The sequence below is a fragment of the Atractosteus spatula genome, chromosome 5, assembly GCF_055471065.1.
Source record: "Atractosteus spatula isolate fAtrSpa1 chromosome 5, fAtrSpa1.hap1, whole genome shotgun sequence".
Classification (NCBI taxonomy): domain Eukaryota; kingdom Metazoa; phylum Chordata; class Actinopteri; order Semionotiformes; family Lepisosteidae; genus Atractosteus; species Atractosteus spatula.
Genome location: NC_142710.1, coordinates 35016603 through 35031998, shown reverse-complemented (window position 1 = coordinate 35031998; position 15396 = coordinate 35016603). Strand labels below are relative to the sequence as shown.

At 35.9% G+C, this 15396-nt stretch overlaps 1 protein-coding gene across 1 annotated transcript in view; it reads right to left on the bottom strand.

The window, feature by feature from the left end:
• cfap58 (cilia and flagella associated protein 58) overlaps positions 1-15396 on the bottom strand; it is a 65373-nt gene that overhangs the window by 47924 nt on the left and 2053 nt on the right. The window contains exons 4-11 of the mRNA XM_088915788.1: positions 14750-14906; positions 13980-14174; positions 13062-13199; positions 11511-11670; positions 10658-10740; positions 9069-9260; positions 7196-7357; positions 6106-6252 (exon numbers count right to left, since the gene is read on the bottom strand). Coding sequence (XP_088771914.1) covers positions 6106-6252; positions 7196-7357; positions 9069-9260; positions 10658-10740; positions 11511-11670; positions 13062-13199; positions 13980-14174; positions 14750-14906 — 1234 coding nt within the window. The remainder of the gene's footprint in view (positions 1-6105; positions 6253-7195; positions 7358-9068; positions 9261-10657; positions 10741-11510; positions 11671-13061; positions 13200-13979; positions 14175-14749; positions 14907-15396) is intronic.

Here is a 15396-nt window from a genome sequence, read left to right as displayed (position 1 = left end):
TCTTCTTTTATTATTTTGTATATTCAGTAAGGCATGCACAGATATCATAGTCAAACATCAAGGCATATTGATTTATAGACTTAGAAAAATGAATAATATACTAAAGAAGCACAGAAGCTGAGCTTCAATGAAATGTACTTCTGCGAGATAAAAAGCACTAAGAGACTTTTCCCATTTACAGGGGTGTCCTGTCAGCCTGTCTAGAGATGGTACAATTGATAGAGAATAAATGAAGAGGAATGGAAAAAGTGGCATATTGAAGAAAAACTGGCCTCATTCTAACTCTTGCCACTGCACACACATGAAAATAAAATTACTCAAAGGCAGTGACAAGAGATAAATGGAGACCTGATTTGTCAGGAACAAAAGAGTGAAATAAAACTGAAGCTTTTGACAGCAGATCTTTTGAACATTAAACCAAAAGGTGAAGACAGCAGTAGAGGATCGAACGAGGAACAAAAATCCAGACTATCTAGTAACCTAGTAACAGTATATTTCCTTTTAATCTGCTATTTGCTGGGCAATATCATATCCCTTGACTCCCTGGAAAATAAGAACATATTTTCTTTTTTTTTTTTGCTTTTTAAAAATGGATATTCAAAATTTCACCAATATTATACATTGAAAAAACTCACAGACACAAGAAAGATAATCACTTATTTTCCTCAGAAAGGAGCCTTCATAAGATGTCTTCAATCACTCAAATAAAATAATTAATGCTGATTATGTAAAATACTACTGTATGTATTAAATACCAAATGGAATGGCTTAAGTTAGTAAAGTTACCACTTTGGACAGGCATGTCATGAAACTGAATGTTAAATAGATATAATAATATACAAATTTTATTTTAAAAGACATTTGCAGAGCACTTTATAGTAAAAGTAAAAAACAAGTTAAAACAAGAGAAAACGGTTAACAAAAATAGGACAGCACATAGCACAAATAAACACAAGTGATTAGAAATGCAGTTGAAGATGCAAGGAGCAGACACAGACACAAATTAAATAAAAGCCTTTCTGAAGGTTTTCAGTCTGGGTTTGAATGCGATTCTCTGATACCCTTTGAGTTAGAATTCCAGAACATAACAAGAGAAGGTTCTGTCAAAATAGAATGTAAATAGAGTCAAATGTAAAAGAGCTTGGGGGACAAAAAGGAGAACAGAATCAGATGAACGAAGGTTGCGAGGTGGGGAGTAGGATAATAATTAGTTAGATACTTTGGTTCCAAGCCACGTAGAACCTTATAGGTGAACATGAGGATTTTTAAGTTGACATGACACCCGATAGGAAGCCAGTGCAAGGATTCCAAAACAGAAGTAATGTGATCACTTGCACATGGCCTGGTCAGAATTCTGGCAGCCCAATTCTGGACATATTGAAGAATCTACAGTAGAACATGACCTAATGGATAAAAGTGGAAATTACAGGGAAATCAATGTAAAACATGAGACACTTACAGTATTTACACAAAGGTTGTAGGAGTATTGAACACGCCCCCCAGCCTTGTTGTGGAAGCTCATACCCTGGCTTCCTTTAAGAAATGGCTAAATGAGATCTTTACATACAGTATATTAGGTGCTGGCAGATGAACAAGCAAGATGGGCTGAATGATTTCCTGTCATTTGGAACCTTTTTTTATGTTTCTTATCCATCTACGTGATCTCTTCAGGCTAAAAAAGGCTAAAACACTGCTTGTACAACAGGAAGCACAAGTAGAGGATGGATAAGCCAGCATCTCATGAGCAGGCACTGATCTTATGAAACAAATCACCTTTTAGAACTAGAAAAAATGAAGACTGATGAATATTGTTTTACCTTTGCCAAAATCCCATTCTCTATAACAATCCCCTATTACCCCCGAGGGATGTCTCAGAGACTGCGAAATCTTTGATATATTGGCCATGCCTACCAATACAACCTAAACTAACTATACATTCACCATGCCCCTGCCTGTAATGTACTAAACTTTAAAAAGGAAAAAAAAAGTAGAATTATCTCTACCTTTCTCATTTGAAGGGATCACAAAGGTAATCCCTGCCAGCAGCCACATTACCCTGCAACTAACAACTGACAACACACTGAAGCTAAGCAGATGTGAGCCTTGTCAGTACCTGGATGGGAGATCTCCTGTGAAAAACTAGGTGTTTCTCGAAAAGAGTAGGGGTGTTACCCCGGCCTCCTAGCCAAATTTCCCATTGGTCTTTACCAATCATGGCCTCCTAATAATCCCTATCTATGAATTGGCTTCATTACTCTGTTCTCTTCCCCACTGATACCTGGTGTGTAGTGAGTGTACTGGCACACTATGACTGCCGTCGCATCATCCAGGTGGATGCTGCACATTGGTGATGGTGGAGGGGAGTCCCCATTACCTGAAGTGCTTTGATTGGAGTGTCCAGAAAAGTGCTATATACAGTAAATGTAAATTACAGCAATTAAAGCTAGCAAAATATCATTGACCATGGTCTAACAGTGTTCTATGCTCTTACTTTTTCTGTGTTCTTTTTTTAAATATTATTATATGAAAATAGTTCATGTCTTTATTTTCCCATCCTATATTTCTTATAATTTCTCCCCTAGGACAATTTGTAGTCTATGGTTATGCAAAACATAAAGTAATCTATCATTCCTGAAAAACAGAACAGAATTTTAATGATTTTTAATCATTTGTATTAAATTATCCTTTAAGAAATAACATACCACATGTTTAGCAAAAAGTCCAAAATACTAAAAAGTAACCACTCACAATCAACTTTTTGCTTTAGATATTTATAAACCCTAAAATGGAGGGCATGAAGACATCTAGAAAATTGCCTTGTGAAATGTTTAATTTACATTCTCAGTTTTGTACAGAAGCATGCAAATTATTTCTAAACAAAAATGATTCCCGAGAGAGGTCTATGAGTGAATAAAAAGTTAAATATTAGTGGTTTGGCTCTCGGCACTCTCAGACTCAGACACTCTGGTTGTATCGAGGGACTGTTAAATGCATGAGCAATTAATCAGCTACTCATCTTATTTAGTGCTCACTCTTTCACATGCAAATTACTTCATCTAACACTTCAAATGTATACAGTACTTCTATATTGAGTAATAGGGTAATATAGTATATTTTAATTATTTCAAAATATTGCATGTATAGTTTGTTTAGGGCAAACAAGCTATATGTCTGATAGCTTTAAAACAGTCTGAAATTAAAACAGATGAAATTCAGATTTGAGTGCAACAACAGAATCCACAAGTTTGCAGGTGTGTCAGGAGCTTTTAATTCAGTCATTAATGTCATACAAGTACTGTATGCAGTAAATAAACGAAGGACACTAATAAGAACATTGCTTAGATACAGCCCAATAAATTATGAATTGGATACTGCCATTACAAATAGAATATAATGCTAAATATCTTATAGCATTAAAAAAAATGATTGTTTATGAAAAGCCACTTGTTTGTCATTAAGCTTTATAATTCAAAAATCTGTTAAATCTGTTACATTTTTTCCATTTCAAGTGGACTGTTTGCTGTTTCTTATGTTTTCTGGTCTCACCATCAGTAATACAACAATGTATTGTAAATCACAACACTACCATCTCCATGGGAAATGAAACACAAAACAGTAGTACTGTAGTTTCAGTAGTGAAGACGTTTGACAGCTCTGAGGTTTGTGATACATGTGATTACTTAAATATAATTTAAACATAAAGTACTGTGTAATGCAAAAGTACCAAGTGCAAAGAAAGTGCTGGATTATTTTATGAAAATGTTTACCAAGAAAAATATAGCTCACTCCTTTTAATACATCCTCTGCTACTTGGCACTACTTGGATTAAATATAATCACAGGAAACAAGGCCTTCAGTGTTGGAAAAACAGAGCATGTAGTGCTCCATAATTCATTCATTTAGTAATCATACTAATGATTTGGGACCCTTCTGGTTCTCATTAAACAACTTGCACTTTACTCAGCTGCTGTCACTATGGTGTCTCCCAGAACAACTGCCAAGAAAATAGCTCAGCTGCGCTGGCCCCTATGGATAGTTATTCAAATCAGAAACTGTACAAATGTGTTTCAGTTAAGTGTGGGTGTGATTGATATATATCATGAAACTTATTCTCTGGAGATACTACAGAATACGAGGAAGCACTTCCTAAAACATCTAATGAACAAAATTCTATAAATTCTCAAATGCCTTGGAGGTAAATTTGAAATTCATAATGGTGATAATAACTTTCCTGTGATTTTTTTCATTTCCATGTGGTTTCATTAGGCATATATGTTTGATGCATTTAAAATATTACATAATTCTCATCAAATTAATAGCATATCTTCTAGCACATCTTTAAGATGAAAGCAGTAGCGTACAGTAATAATTATGTGTCTGGATATGTAACTGGAAAGTTGGATAGTTGTGGCTTCAACTCTTTTTGGCTTCAACACAAGACTTTCATAGAAACCAAGGCACAGAAAACATAATATGAAGCACTGCTGTTGTATGCTAGAGCAAGGTACTTCACTCAGGTTCCATCAGTGAAATACCCTCTTAGATACATGGATATTCTCCAAATTGTGAACCCAAAATAAGAATTTGATCTCAATTCCATCTACACATCCATTTTTAACCAGTTTATACAATAAAGGGTCCTGGGGAGCTTGGTAAGCAATGGATGAAAGGCAGGAAACCCAGGACGGGATGCCAGTGCATTGCAGGGCACAGAACGACACAAACATGCAGATATTCACATCAAAGCCAATTTTTCCCAGAAGCCAATTAACCTACCAGTATGACTCTGGATTGTGGCAGGAAACCAGTTCACCCAAAGGAAACCCAAGAAAACACAAGGAGTACATACTCCAAGCAGATAGCACCCCAGGAACTGAACCCAGGGCCTTAGTACTGTATGGCAGCAATGCTAACCACTGTGCCACCATTGATCTCAATTAACTTATCTGATTAAGTAAACGTCTGATGCCAAGTCTCACTAACTCAAAACAGTGTTATCCTGGAAATATGATAAGCTTGTGATCTCTTCTTATGAATGAAGAGTGTTCATAGCTTAGTGGTTATTGAAAGTGCAAAAATATGCAGACTCAAAACCACCACCTTTAGATCTAAAAAAATACAATATTAGGATTATGCATTGACCTTCTTTATTTTAAGACCGAACTATTCTTCAAAAAGGCTTTTTGCTAAAAATATATTTCTGTATCAAGTTACATTTATGGTTATTCATAAGCATATATCTCCAAATGTATGGCTCTTCACATAAAAAAAACCTGGCGATTATTAAGATCATTTTTTTTTTATTTTACACTGTGATAAATATGATTATATGATATTATAATATTATTTAAAAAGAGATTCAAAAAGTTAGGATTCAATTCATCCATTTAATTTGAACTTAATTTAATAGTTCCTACTTCATCTTGATTGAATGATACAAAGACCTAGCATGCTCATTTCTTTTCTTCCCATGCAAGCCCTTAAAAAAAGTACATCAGTAGTTTTCTGTATTTTAGCTCACTGTATTGTTCTGCCTTTGCTCTTTCCTATTTTATATGCAGAGATGAGCTGACAACTGCATTTGTATCTCATCCTGTCTTTCAAAATTAATGCAGAATACATTAAGCTGATGTAAGCTGCAATGTAAATGAAATTCCTATGAAGGTATTGACTATGTAGATAGTAACCTTTATATTAATTTATAAAAAAATCCATTTCTTTTTGTTATGAATTAAGGATTTCTGCAGTAAACAATATAATGATGCATCAGGGTTTTCCAGTGTTTGCTATGCAAGAAGGTCATCTGAGAGTGAATGGAGGCTGTGGTTTTCTCCCAGTAATTGCGTTCTGTGAACGTACCTCAATATCCACATTATCTGTGCAACTTCTTTGTTCTTTCAAATGCTGGGAAAGACAAGTCTAGACTTGAATTATATCAAAACTTTGACCCATCAGCATACCCAGTAGCTAACTGCTGTTTATTTGTTAAATTATCTTGGCTGTACCCAACAGTATGGCTTTGTCTGGTTCTGGGCTTTTAATTTCCAACTGGTAAATACTGTAGGTGCCTACCTTCTTCCTACTACCCTAGGTTTGATTAAATACCTTGAGAGCCTCTTTTTCTTTTTCCACACGTTGAAATTCCAGATGTTCTTTCACGAGAGCTGTTTCCTTCCCATTAATTTCCTCTTTGAGTTGGTCAATCTGATGGTTCATGATCTTCAACTTTTTCTTCATTTCAGTAATCTCATCCTGCACATAAAAAATAGTTTCAACACAACCCTTTCACAACCCTTTCACAGAAAAAAGGAGAAAAAAAACATTAAACATTGAGATATGTTTGTAGTTATTTATCATCCTTAGTGATAAGAATTAAAATAATAGAAAGTGTTCTCTAATTCTCAGACAAAAACATAAAAAGCATAAGAAAATGGCATCAAAGAATTGAATGGGGAAAATGAAGCAAAAAAGATGAAATAAAGAATGGAAAACAATTTTGTCAAAAACACAGTGCAGTTATTTGAAATGTACCAGATCAAAAACTGATATGATATGTCTTTTCATAACCAAAAAAGGCTTTTATCCCTGGAATTGTCTATGTTCTGAGACAGTGATGGGACGTTTGTAAGTGTACAGAATATGTAATGCAAGATAATGCCAAAATGTAGAAAGCTATGTCTTTTGTTGCTGGTCAATCTCATCCAGGCTAGGATTCATTTAATTTGTTTCTTGCATCTCCCAGTGGGTAGACACTCTTTATCTATTAAAACAATTATCGACTTTATCAGAAAGGTATAATGCATCAGCCACATGAACTTGTTATGCTAAAGCTTATATATTATAATTCTCTTTGCAATAGCCTGTAAAGTTTTTTTACACTGTTTGTACAGTATGTGTAATGTAATGCTTCTATATGAGTGTAATACTGAATTGAATGATAGACTACAACATGTGAAAAAAAGTCTTTGTGCACTCTGTGTCAAACAAATGAGCAACAGAAATATATATTTCCACAAGACTGTTAAGATTTAATGTTTTTTTCTATGAAATTGTTGATAACTCCAGAGTATACCTTCTGAAAAGTTTGCAAGAAAACATTGAAATTAATAAAGAAAAATATTTGAAAGGGAAAAATTTGAGAGTTCAAGAACAATTGAAGCAACAAACTGTCAGCAAGTTGCACACTGAGACATACTTGAGCTTCAATGAGGTTCTTGCTGTACAGGTTCCTGTCAGATCTGACTGCCTCATAAAGGTTCTGTTGCTGTTTGAGCTTTGTCTCTCCTTCTGCAATTTTCTTTTTGTAATCAAAAATCTGCATTTCCCTCACTTTAATATCTTCCATGTGCTGGAGGACCTGCAGAGGTAGATTAAACAAAAGGAATTCCAGAGTTCATTTAAATCTTAGCCAACCATGCAATTACATGTAACTTTATCTCCCAAACACCATTATACTTGAGCAGAAAACAACTTTGTTTACTATTCAAATTCAAATACACCACCATATTCTTTGAATAAACATATAATCAGCAATTTCTAAAATAAATGACTTCCAGTCTTATGAGTGGAATGGGTTAATATGCTCAATGGCAGGCAAACTTGTGGTAGTAGTTTAGCCACAGAAGTGGGAATCTAATTAATTGATTACACTCCTTGCAACACTGAAAGGGCATTTTTAGATCGATTGTGTCTAATTTTAGCATATTCTGTGGCTGTGCTTTAGATGCAGCACAGAGTGCCTCCATTTACTTCAGAACTGAAATGAACCTGCTTACCAGGCAATACGATTCCAGCTGCACTGAATGTAATCTGCTGTTTTAAAAACAGTCAGTACTAATAATTGTAATGGAAAATCAATCCATAATTATTTTTAAATACAGTTCACACAATGGATTATCAAGTTGCAAACTGAATAATGACTTTTATTATTAGGAAATAATTTTCTTCTTGCACATACATTTTTTTCATTGTATACATATTAGAAGTAGTGGTAGCAGCTGTTGCACCGATAGTAATTTATTTGATATTTATTCTGAAGTTGACATTTAATAGTAGAGGTACTGTAGAGCAGGGAGTTATAATGTGAATATTTTCAGTGAAAAGATTGTACTCTGTTTTAACACCCATCAAATCTTAACGTTTTCAAACCGAACCACAACTAATGGAAGTTATCCTGCTGGGCTGTCAGAGAATAACTTATAAATCAAAGATAAAAAGGAAGTTTTTTTTTGATGAACTGAAGACAGACACTTCCACTCTCCCTTCCAGTCATTTTTTTTCCTTTGTTCAAGCAAGTTTGATGTCTATGATATGTGCATGGTAATAATTTTTTTCCACTAATTCCTAATTTTGCTCAGGAATTACATCTCTTCACTGATTTTCTGACAAACTCAGAAAGACGAAGAAGAAGGAATATCATGAAAATCAGTTTTATGTTATAGAGAAGACACGTCTTTCTTCATAAGATTTCACACAGGTGAAAATACTGATGGGTGTTAATTTATCTATATTTCACGAGCTGAAGATTGCGTGACAGTAGAATCATTTATTGAATTTTGTGAAAAGCTGGCTTGGCTGAGGGCCAACCTTCCAGCCTTAGGATGAGGAAGCTAGGATCCCCACACTTGGTGAAAAGGTGACAAAGGGTTAGCTGGAAAGGTAGAGATGGGGTCTAAGAGGGATTCCAAAATGAGTGAGGAAGAGAAGGGGGTGCCGTCTCGTATATATATATGGGAACTGATGCAATTACATCAGGGTTAGTTGTGAGTTGTGGCAGCTGAGCTTAATTAATTCGGCTGCCTTCATCACTGCCAAAGTTTCGTTAGAACTCCATTTCTGTCTTGCACTGTTTGTAAGGTCTAAAGATGAAAACAAATTTGAAATGCTTGTTTTTAGACAGATTTACCAAATTTTCTCAAAATACATTATCGTGTACTAAAACATACTGGTGCAAATAATTAATTTAGAGATCAGCTAGAGTAAACTATATAACAGTTCAGCTCTCTAAGTCCCTTTGACATAAAGAATGAAAGGATTTCATTCTTCCGGTACAAATGTACAAGCCTTGCCTTATGAGTGAGATCACTCGCTTCATTAATGTAGCGATCTCTCTCCTTCTCCAGTTGGTAAATGATCTTTCTCTGTTTCTGAGCTTCTTCCTTGTAGTTTTGAATTTCCTGGTCAAGGTTCTTCTTTGACTGCTCATGGAGCTTCACCAAGCTCATCTGCTTCTGAGTAGCATTAGCGGCCTTTATCATGTTCTGCAAAAAGAAAAATGTTTTGTGCATAAGAATACTATCTGAGACATAACCATAATACATCACCAAGAATAAAAAGATACCTGTATTTACATGATTTACATTTGTCACAGTAAAAATGATATCCATGTTAAAAAAGTATTCCTAAAACAAATTTAAATGCTACAATAAGTTTTGACTCTTTGGTATGTTGCACTAGGAAAAATATGCATTTCTAGATAAATCATGTGTATTACTTATGGAAAAGTGCATACATTTGAAAACACATTTTTCACTATACAAGAAAACCAAATTGGTAGATTTCCTTTGCACATACTGTACATGTACAAAGCACTGTATAAATGATATTACCTGAACCATACAAGTTGTCATTACTACAGTATGTATGTGTGTCTCAGACTGTAGAAGGGTTAAATAATATTATTAAGTATATGAACTTGAACTTGAATTTTATTGCCATATGTAACCGGTACTGGTACAATGGAATTCTTACTTACAGAAAGTCTCTTGATTGTAAAACGAGTGTAAAAAACAAGACAAAGTGCAAACGGTGCATCAAGACAATGTACAAACAAACAATAGACAATGTGCAAGTAAACATGTAGACAGTTTGAATGTAAACAATACAGACATGTAAACAATGACTGGAGATGTGCAATAGATAAGAAATCATAAAGAGGTAGATGGTGATGGTGTAGGTGTGGTCCGAGGGGGATGGCTAAATGTGTTCGCCAGTCTCACTGCTTGTGGATAGAAGCTATTGAAGAATCTAGTGGTAAGTGTCCGTATGCTCTTATATCTCTTGCCTGAGGGCAGTGGGGTGAAGAGCTCATGCCCGGGGTGGTGACTGTCCTCTGTGATGGCCAGAATTCTACCACGGCAGCAGTCCTCATAGAGCTGTTTAATCTCGGTGAGACCGCAGCCAATGATCTTCTGGGCCATATTGACCATTCTCTGCAGTGCCTTTCTTTCTCGCGAAGAGGTGTTGCCATACCACACGGTGATCCCGTTGGTGAGGACGCTCTCGATGGTGCAGCGGTAGAAGTTCACCAACACATGTATTGGCATCCCCCATCGCTTGAGGCACCTCAAGAAATAAAGGCGCTGCTGAGCCTTCTTCATGATAGAGTCAGTGTTCACAGTCCAGGTTAGATCTTTAGAGATGTGAATTCCCAAAAACCTAAAGCTGGTGACTGTTTCCACTTCCGTTCCATCAATACTGAGTGGGCTGTGAGTGTATGGCCTGTGTCTCCGAAAGTCCACTATTAGCTCTTTTGTTTTCTTTATGTTCAAGTCCAGGTTATTGCTATGACACTCATACCAGGGTTAACATGGTTATAATGCGCATGTTTATATAAATGATTTATATTAGAAAATCTAATAATTTATTGTAAACCTACTTTGTTTAAAATGTCCCTTTCTCGCATCAGTTCTTCTATAGATTTCTTGTCAATCTCTGTCTGCTTTCTTGAAGCTTCCATCTCTAAAAAAAGTTATATTTTGAGAGAAGCACAATTTTATCCCCTTTTAACAGATCATTAATGGTGCGTTCCTTTATCTTTTGCATTAGCACCTGGAACAAATATGAATTTTTTTAACATTTTGAAATATAAAATGGGTTTGAAAGCCTATTATTTTCATGTCTTAACACACAGAAAAAAAAGATAACACAAAAGTACAATGCAGAATTCTGTCCATTGCTGTCAGCTGTGAATATATTGTGTCCTAATCTATGGCACCAAAAGACAAACACGTGGATGTACTAAATACCTCCTTCTATTGTACATTAATAATTTTGGAAACATTTTAATTTCCGACCAATGGGTTTTAGTTCATCCATATTATGTTATCATACTAATCGTAAAATTATTTATTACCTGTGCTTGGTGGTTCTTAAGTACTCTTCATCTGACTCTTTATCGCACATAATCATAAAGTACATTAAATTGAATCAATGACTCAAAAACTTATACAACACTTTCATGTGTCTGTTTTAGTTGGTTCTGATGAAGCAAGACTGAACTCCATAAAGAAATCGCCCTCCCCTACCGGATGGAATAATTAAAAAAACAATAGTTGATATTGAAAGTTGTTGTGGCATTTTTTAAAACTTTTTAAAATAAACTGAAAACTGAGAATGCTCTCACAAATTGCTGTTTTTTTAACATGTGCATCTATATCAAAGAAAGCGTTCTACAATGCAAGTGTGTGGGGGCCAACATACAGTCTAAGAAAACAAATGGAATTCCTTGCCTCTCTCCATCCCAGCGATCTGGTTTTTCAGCATGTCCCTCTGCTGCTCCACTTCCACTTTCTGATCTTCAATCTGACGCAATTTCCTCTGGGTGGCTTCTCTCATCTTAGTTAGTTTTGAGATCTCTTGACGCATCTGATTCACCTCTTCTTCCCTCACCTGTCGGGAATTTTTTTTAAGTTTACTTCTTTGGGTTTGTTTCTGACAGTATGCCACGTGCTACTGCTACTCAATTCCCTTTACCTACAATATTTCTTATAGGCAAAGCACAGTAGCCATTTTATTTCTCAGGAGGTACATTTTGTAATGGAAGTTGTTCCAGCAGAAATAGCCCAGGATATTAGGTAAATTGTGTTTCGTGTGAAATGTGAAATGAAAATCAACATAATCAATATTTTTTTTATATAAGGAGAAACTTGACGGACACTTCCTATTATAACCACAATCCTTATGGGTTCATAAATAACAGGATATTAAAGGTCTTCCAAAAATAAAAAAAAATAAATCTGTATAGAACACTGTAGTGGTTGTCAGGGTATATCAGGAAGAAGTGTAGTCTTTAAAATGAATACTATTTACTGTAGCTATTTTATTCTTAAGATACAAAGTCATATTTTAAAACAATATCTAAAACAAAATACTTATTTATATGAGTGTTACTGTTAGTAGCAACAGTAGTGACACTCATATTTATGATTGTTTCTCAAAAGAAAATAAAAAACAAAATGCTCTCCTTCAGACTGTCAGACATGAAAATAAAGCAATAACACTAGACAGGCCTAACAATTCTGTGTCTATATAGTGCCCCCTAGTGCTTTTCTAGTTAAATTGCAATAGATTTTATTAAGAGATTTGAGTCTTGTCTAATAAATTTACAGCAGGGATTGCATACTGCATACGCTCAGCATTTGAAACCCTAAATTTTCAGAACAATATGTTCTACTGGAAGATGAGTTGTGTCACTTTTTTCCTCCGGTGTTCTATAAATGGTATCTAAATTTGAAAGATCCTTGGAAAGATATTCAAAGATTAATAGCTCTAGTTCAGAAGTCCTTCCTCCTCTCCAGGGGATCATTTCTGTGCATAATTTAAGATGGACAGGAAAATTCAAAAGAAGACACAAACTGGCTTGGTCAGGCAAATTGTCTTGAGTTTTTTCTTCTTTTTTTGTGGTGTAACTTTTGTTTTGTTTTTTTTTTAACCCAGTTTCACTATGCTAAAGAATATCATACAGAATCAGACATTGACACTTCAAAGTCATAGAACTACCCACAACATTAATGCATGTTCCACACAGCATCTCAAAAGATTCTGAATTCAATGACCGTCTTGCTGCAAAATGTTCAGCATGCATCATTAATATAACAAGCTTTAAGAGCTTAGGGGCCTCCAAATCTAAACTTTTTTCTCCCACGAGCCTTGTTACACAAGGCCTTCTACAACAGGAGTTTTCATAAAGCCCTCCATGGCAAACGGGATTTATGTTAAACAAAATATGGATTTATATCGGGCACTATTGCCTTTTCTCAGATTACTTTGGGTGCTCCTACCTTAAGATCTGTAGCTCTTTGCTGATTCTCTTGGGCTAGCTGCTCCATATTCAGAGAGTTCTGCTCATTCTCCTGTTGGAGTTTTGTATTCCTAACGTGCATCTGCTCCAGCTCTTTTGTTGCTCGCTCATTGAGAATCTGTGATATTAGGAAGAATAATTTATATACAACATCTTGCACTGTGATGTGATACATACAGTACATACATACACTGTATCTTTGCTTCTCAGCATTGAATTACAAACTGTTACACACCATTACTCAAGGCTTCAAGCAACTGAGACAAATGTGAATGTAAGGAAAGAAAGAAAATATGTTGTTTTATGGGAGGCATGGTGGCACAGTGGTTAGCATTGCTGCCTCACAGGGCTGAGACCTGGGATCAATTCAGGACCTGGGGTGCTATCTGCGTGGAGTTTGTATGTTCTTGGATGCTCTGGTTTCCTCCCACAGTCCAAAAACATAGTGACAGGTTGACTCCTGGGAAGATTGGTCCTAGGTGTGAGTGTGTCTGTGTGCCTACCCTGAGATGGGCTAGAATCCCATCCAGGGTGTACCCTGCCTTGCAACGGCTCCCCCATGACTCTGAACTCCTTGTCTTTTCTCAGCCATTTACTGTATCAACTAAACATGTCAAACTTGCCATGGTGCAAAAATATAACTTGTTTTAAGGCTTCATGACAAAATATTTACTAGAAGATTGAATTTAAGAAAGAATTATTCAAAAGGGGGAAAACAGGCCTGTATAATACAAAGAATGACAGTATGTGCCCTCTAAAGCATCATGCATTTTCAGTCTGTGGATGCTTGGTACTGCTGATGCTGCCAACAGCCATGGTTGGAAAACCTGATAACTCCAAGCTGCAAGAAGGCCATTTCAACAGAGCAGGTCTTAGGAGTTCTCCCCACTAGGCCTACCTTCTGCTCCCGCAGCTGTTGCTCCAGCCTCTGCTGCTCCTCTTTGCTCCACTGGCTCTGCAGATTGAGCGATTTGATTTCCGACTGTTTGGCGTCCAGATCAGCCTGCAGCTGCTTCACTTCCTTCTCCAGCTTCTCCTTCCTCCGGGTCTCACGAGAACATTCATTCTGGCGAACCTGAATGTCCTGTTGGAGCTTTACATGCAAACAATAAACCGGGGCTCAGCTTTACATTAAAAGGAAGAAATGGGTTCAAAATATGCCCACAGTTTTTTTTCTATTTGATTTAACTAAGATAATTAGAGAATGATATAAGGATTGCATATAAATATGTCAACTAAATCTGCCGATTTTTTACAATAGGAGAGGATATAATAATGTTTCAGACTTTTGATTTTTTTTCATATCAGGTATTGAGCTATTAAGTTAAAGACATACTGTAAATTACTGAATGCTCATAAGGTTAACTCAGAATTAGTGGATATTTGATAATGAGCCAGATGCTGACATGAAAAGTTTCAATTATAGACTGAATTCGTACCCTCAGGATAAAGGATGTACTTGCATGTTTTTGAACTTACTATTGATGTAACTCCAAACACTGTAAAATGTTGCTGTTATGAGAGATCAAGAAATAATGTTAAGTGTTTAAGATAATTAATTTCCTAAATGAAAACTGTGAGGATAAAGGCAGTTTAAGGATTTTTTAAATAATACAATATAAAACAAGGTTTTGCAACACATTTGCATATATACATGTATTTCATTACCTGTGAGATAGTCTCAAAGGACTTTTCTTTCAAGGCCTCGATCTCTTGCTGCTTGGCAGTGGCCTTCGTAAGGCTTTCTCGCAAATTTACTACTTCAGTCAGGAGTTCATCTCTTTCCTTTGTGAGGTCTTCTTTGATTTTCAATAAATCATTCACACTAAAAAAGTCACACATACAGATAATCCAGGATAATACAAATTGAAGAAGATACAGTATTTTTTTACTAACGTTTGTTACCATTATGTTTTTAAACTCACAAAGATGTGAGTACAAATGTAATATTCTCACAATTCATTTTTTTAAAATTCATTTTCTATATCCATCCATCCATTTTCTAACTGGTTTATCAAATTCAGGGTCGCGGGGGAGCCAGACCCTATCCCGGCAAGCAACAGGCACAAGGCAGGATACACGCTGGATGGGACGCCAGACCACTGCAGGGCACACACACAGACAAACACAAGCACACTCTCATCATACCAGAGCCAATTTTCCAAGAAGCCAATTAACCTATCAGTATGTCTTTGGACTGTAGGAGGAAACTGGAGAACCCAGTGGAAACCCACATCAACAAGGGGAGAACAGACAAACTCCATGCAGATACTGTACATGTAGCAGCAACCCCAGGTTTGGAATTGAACTGAAGG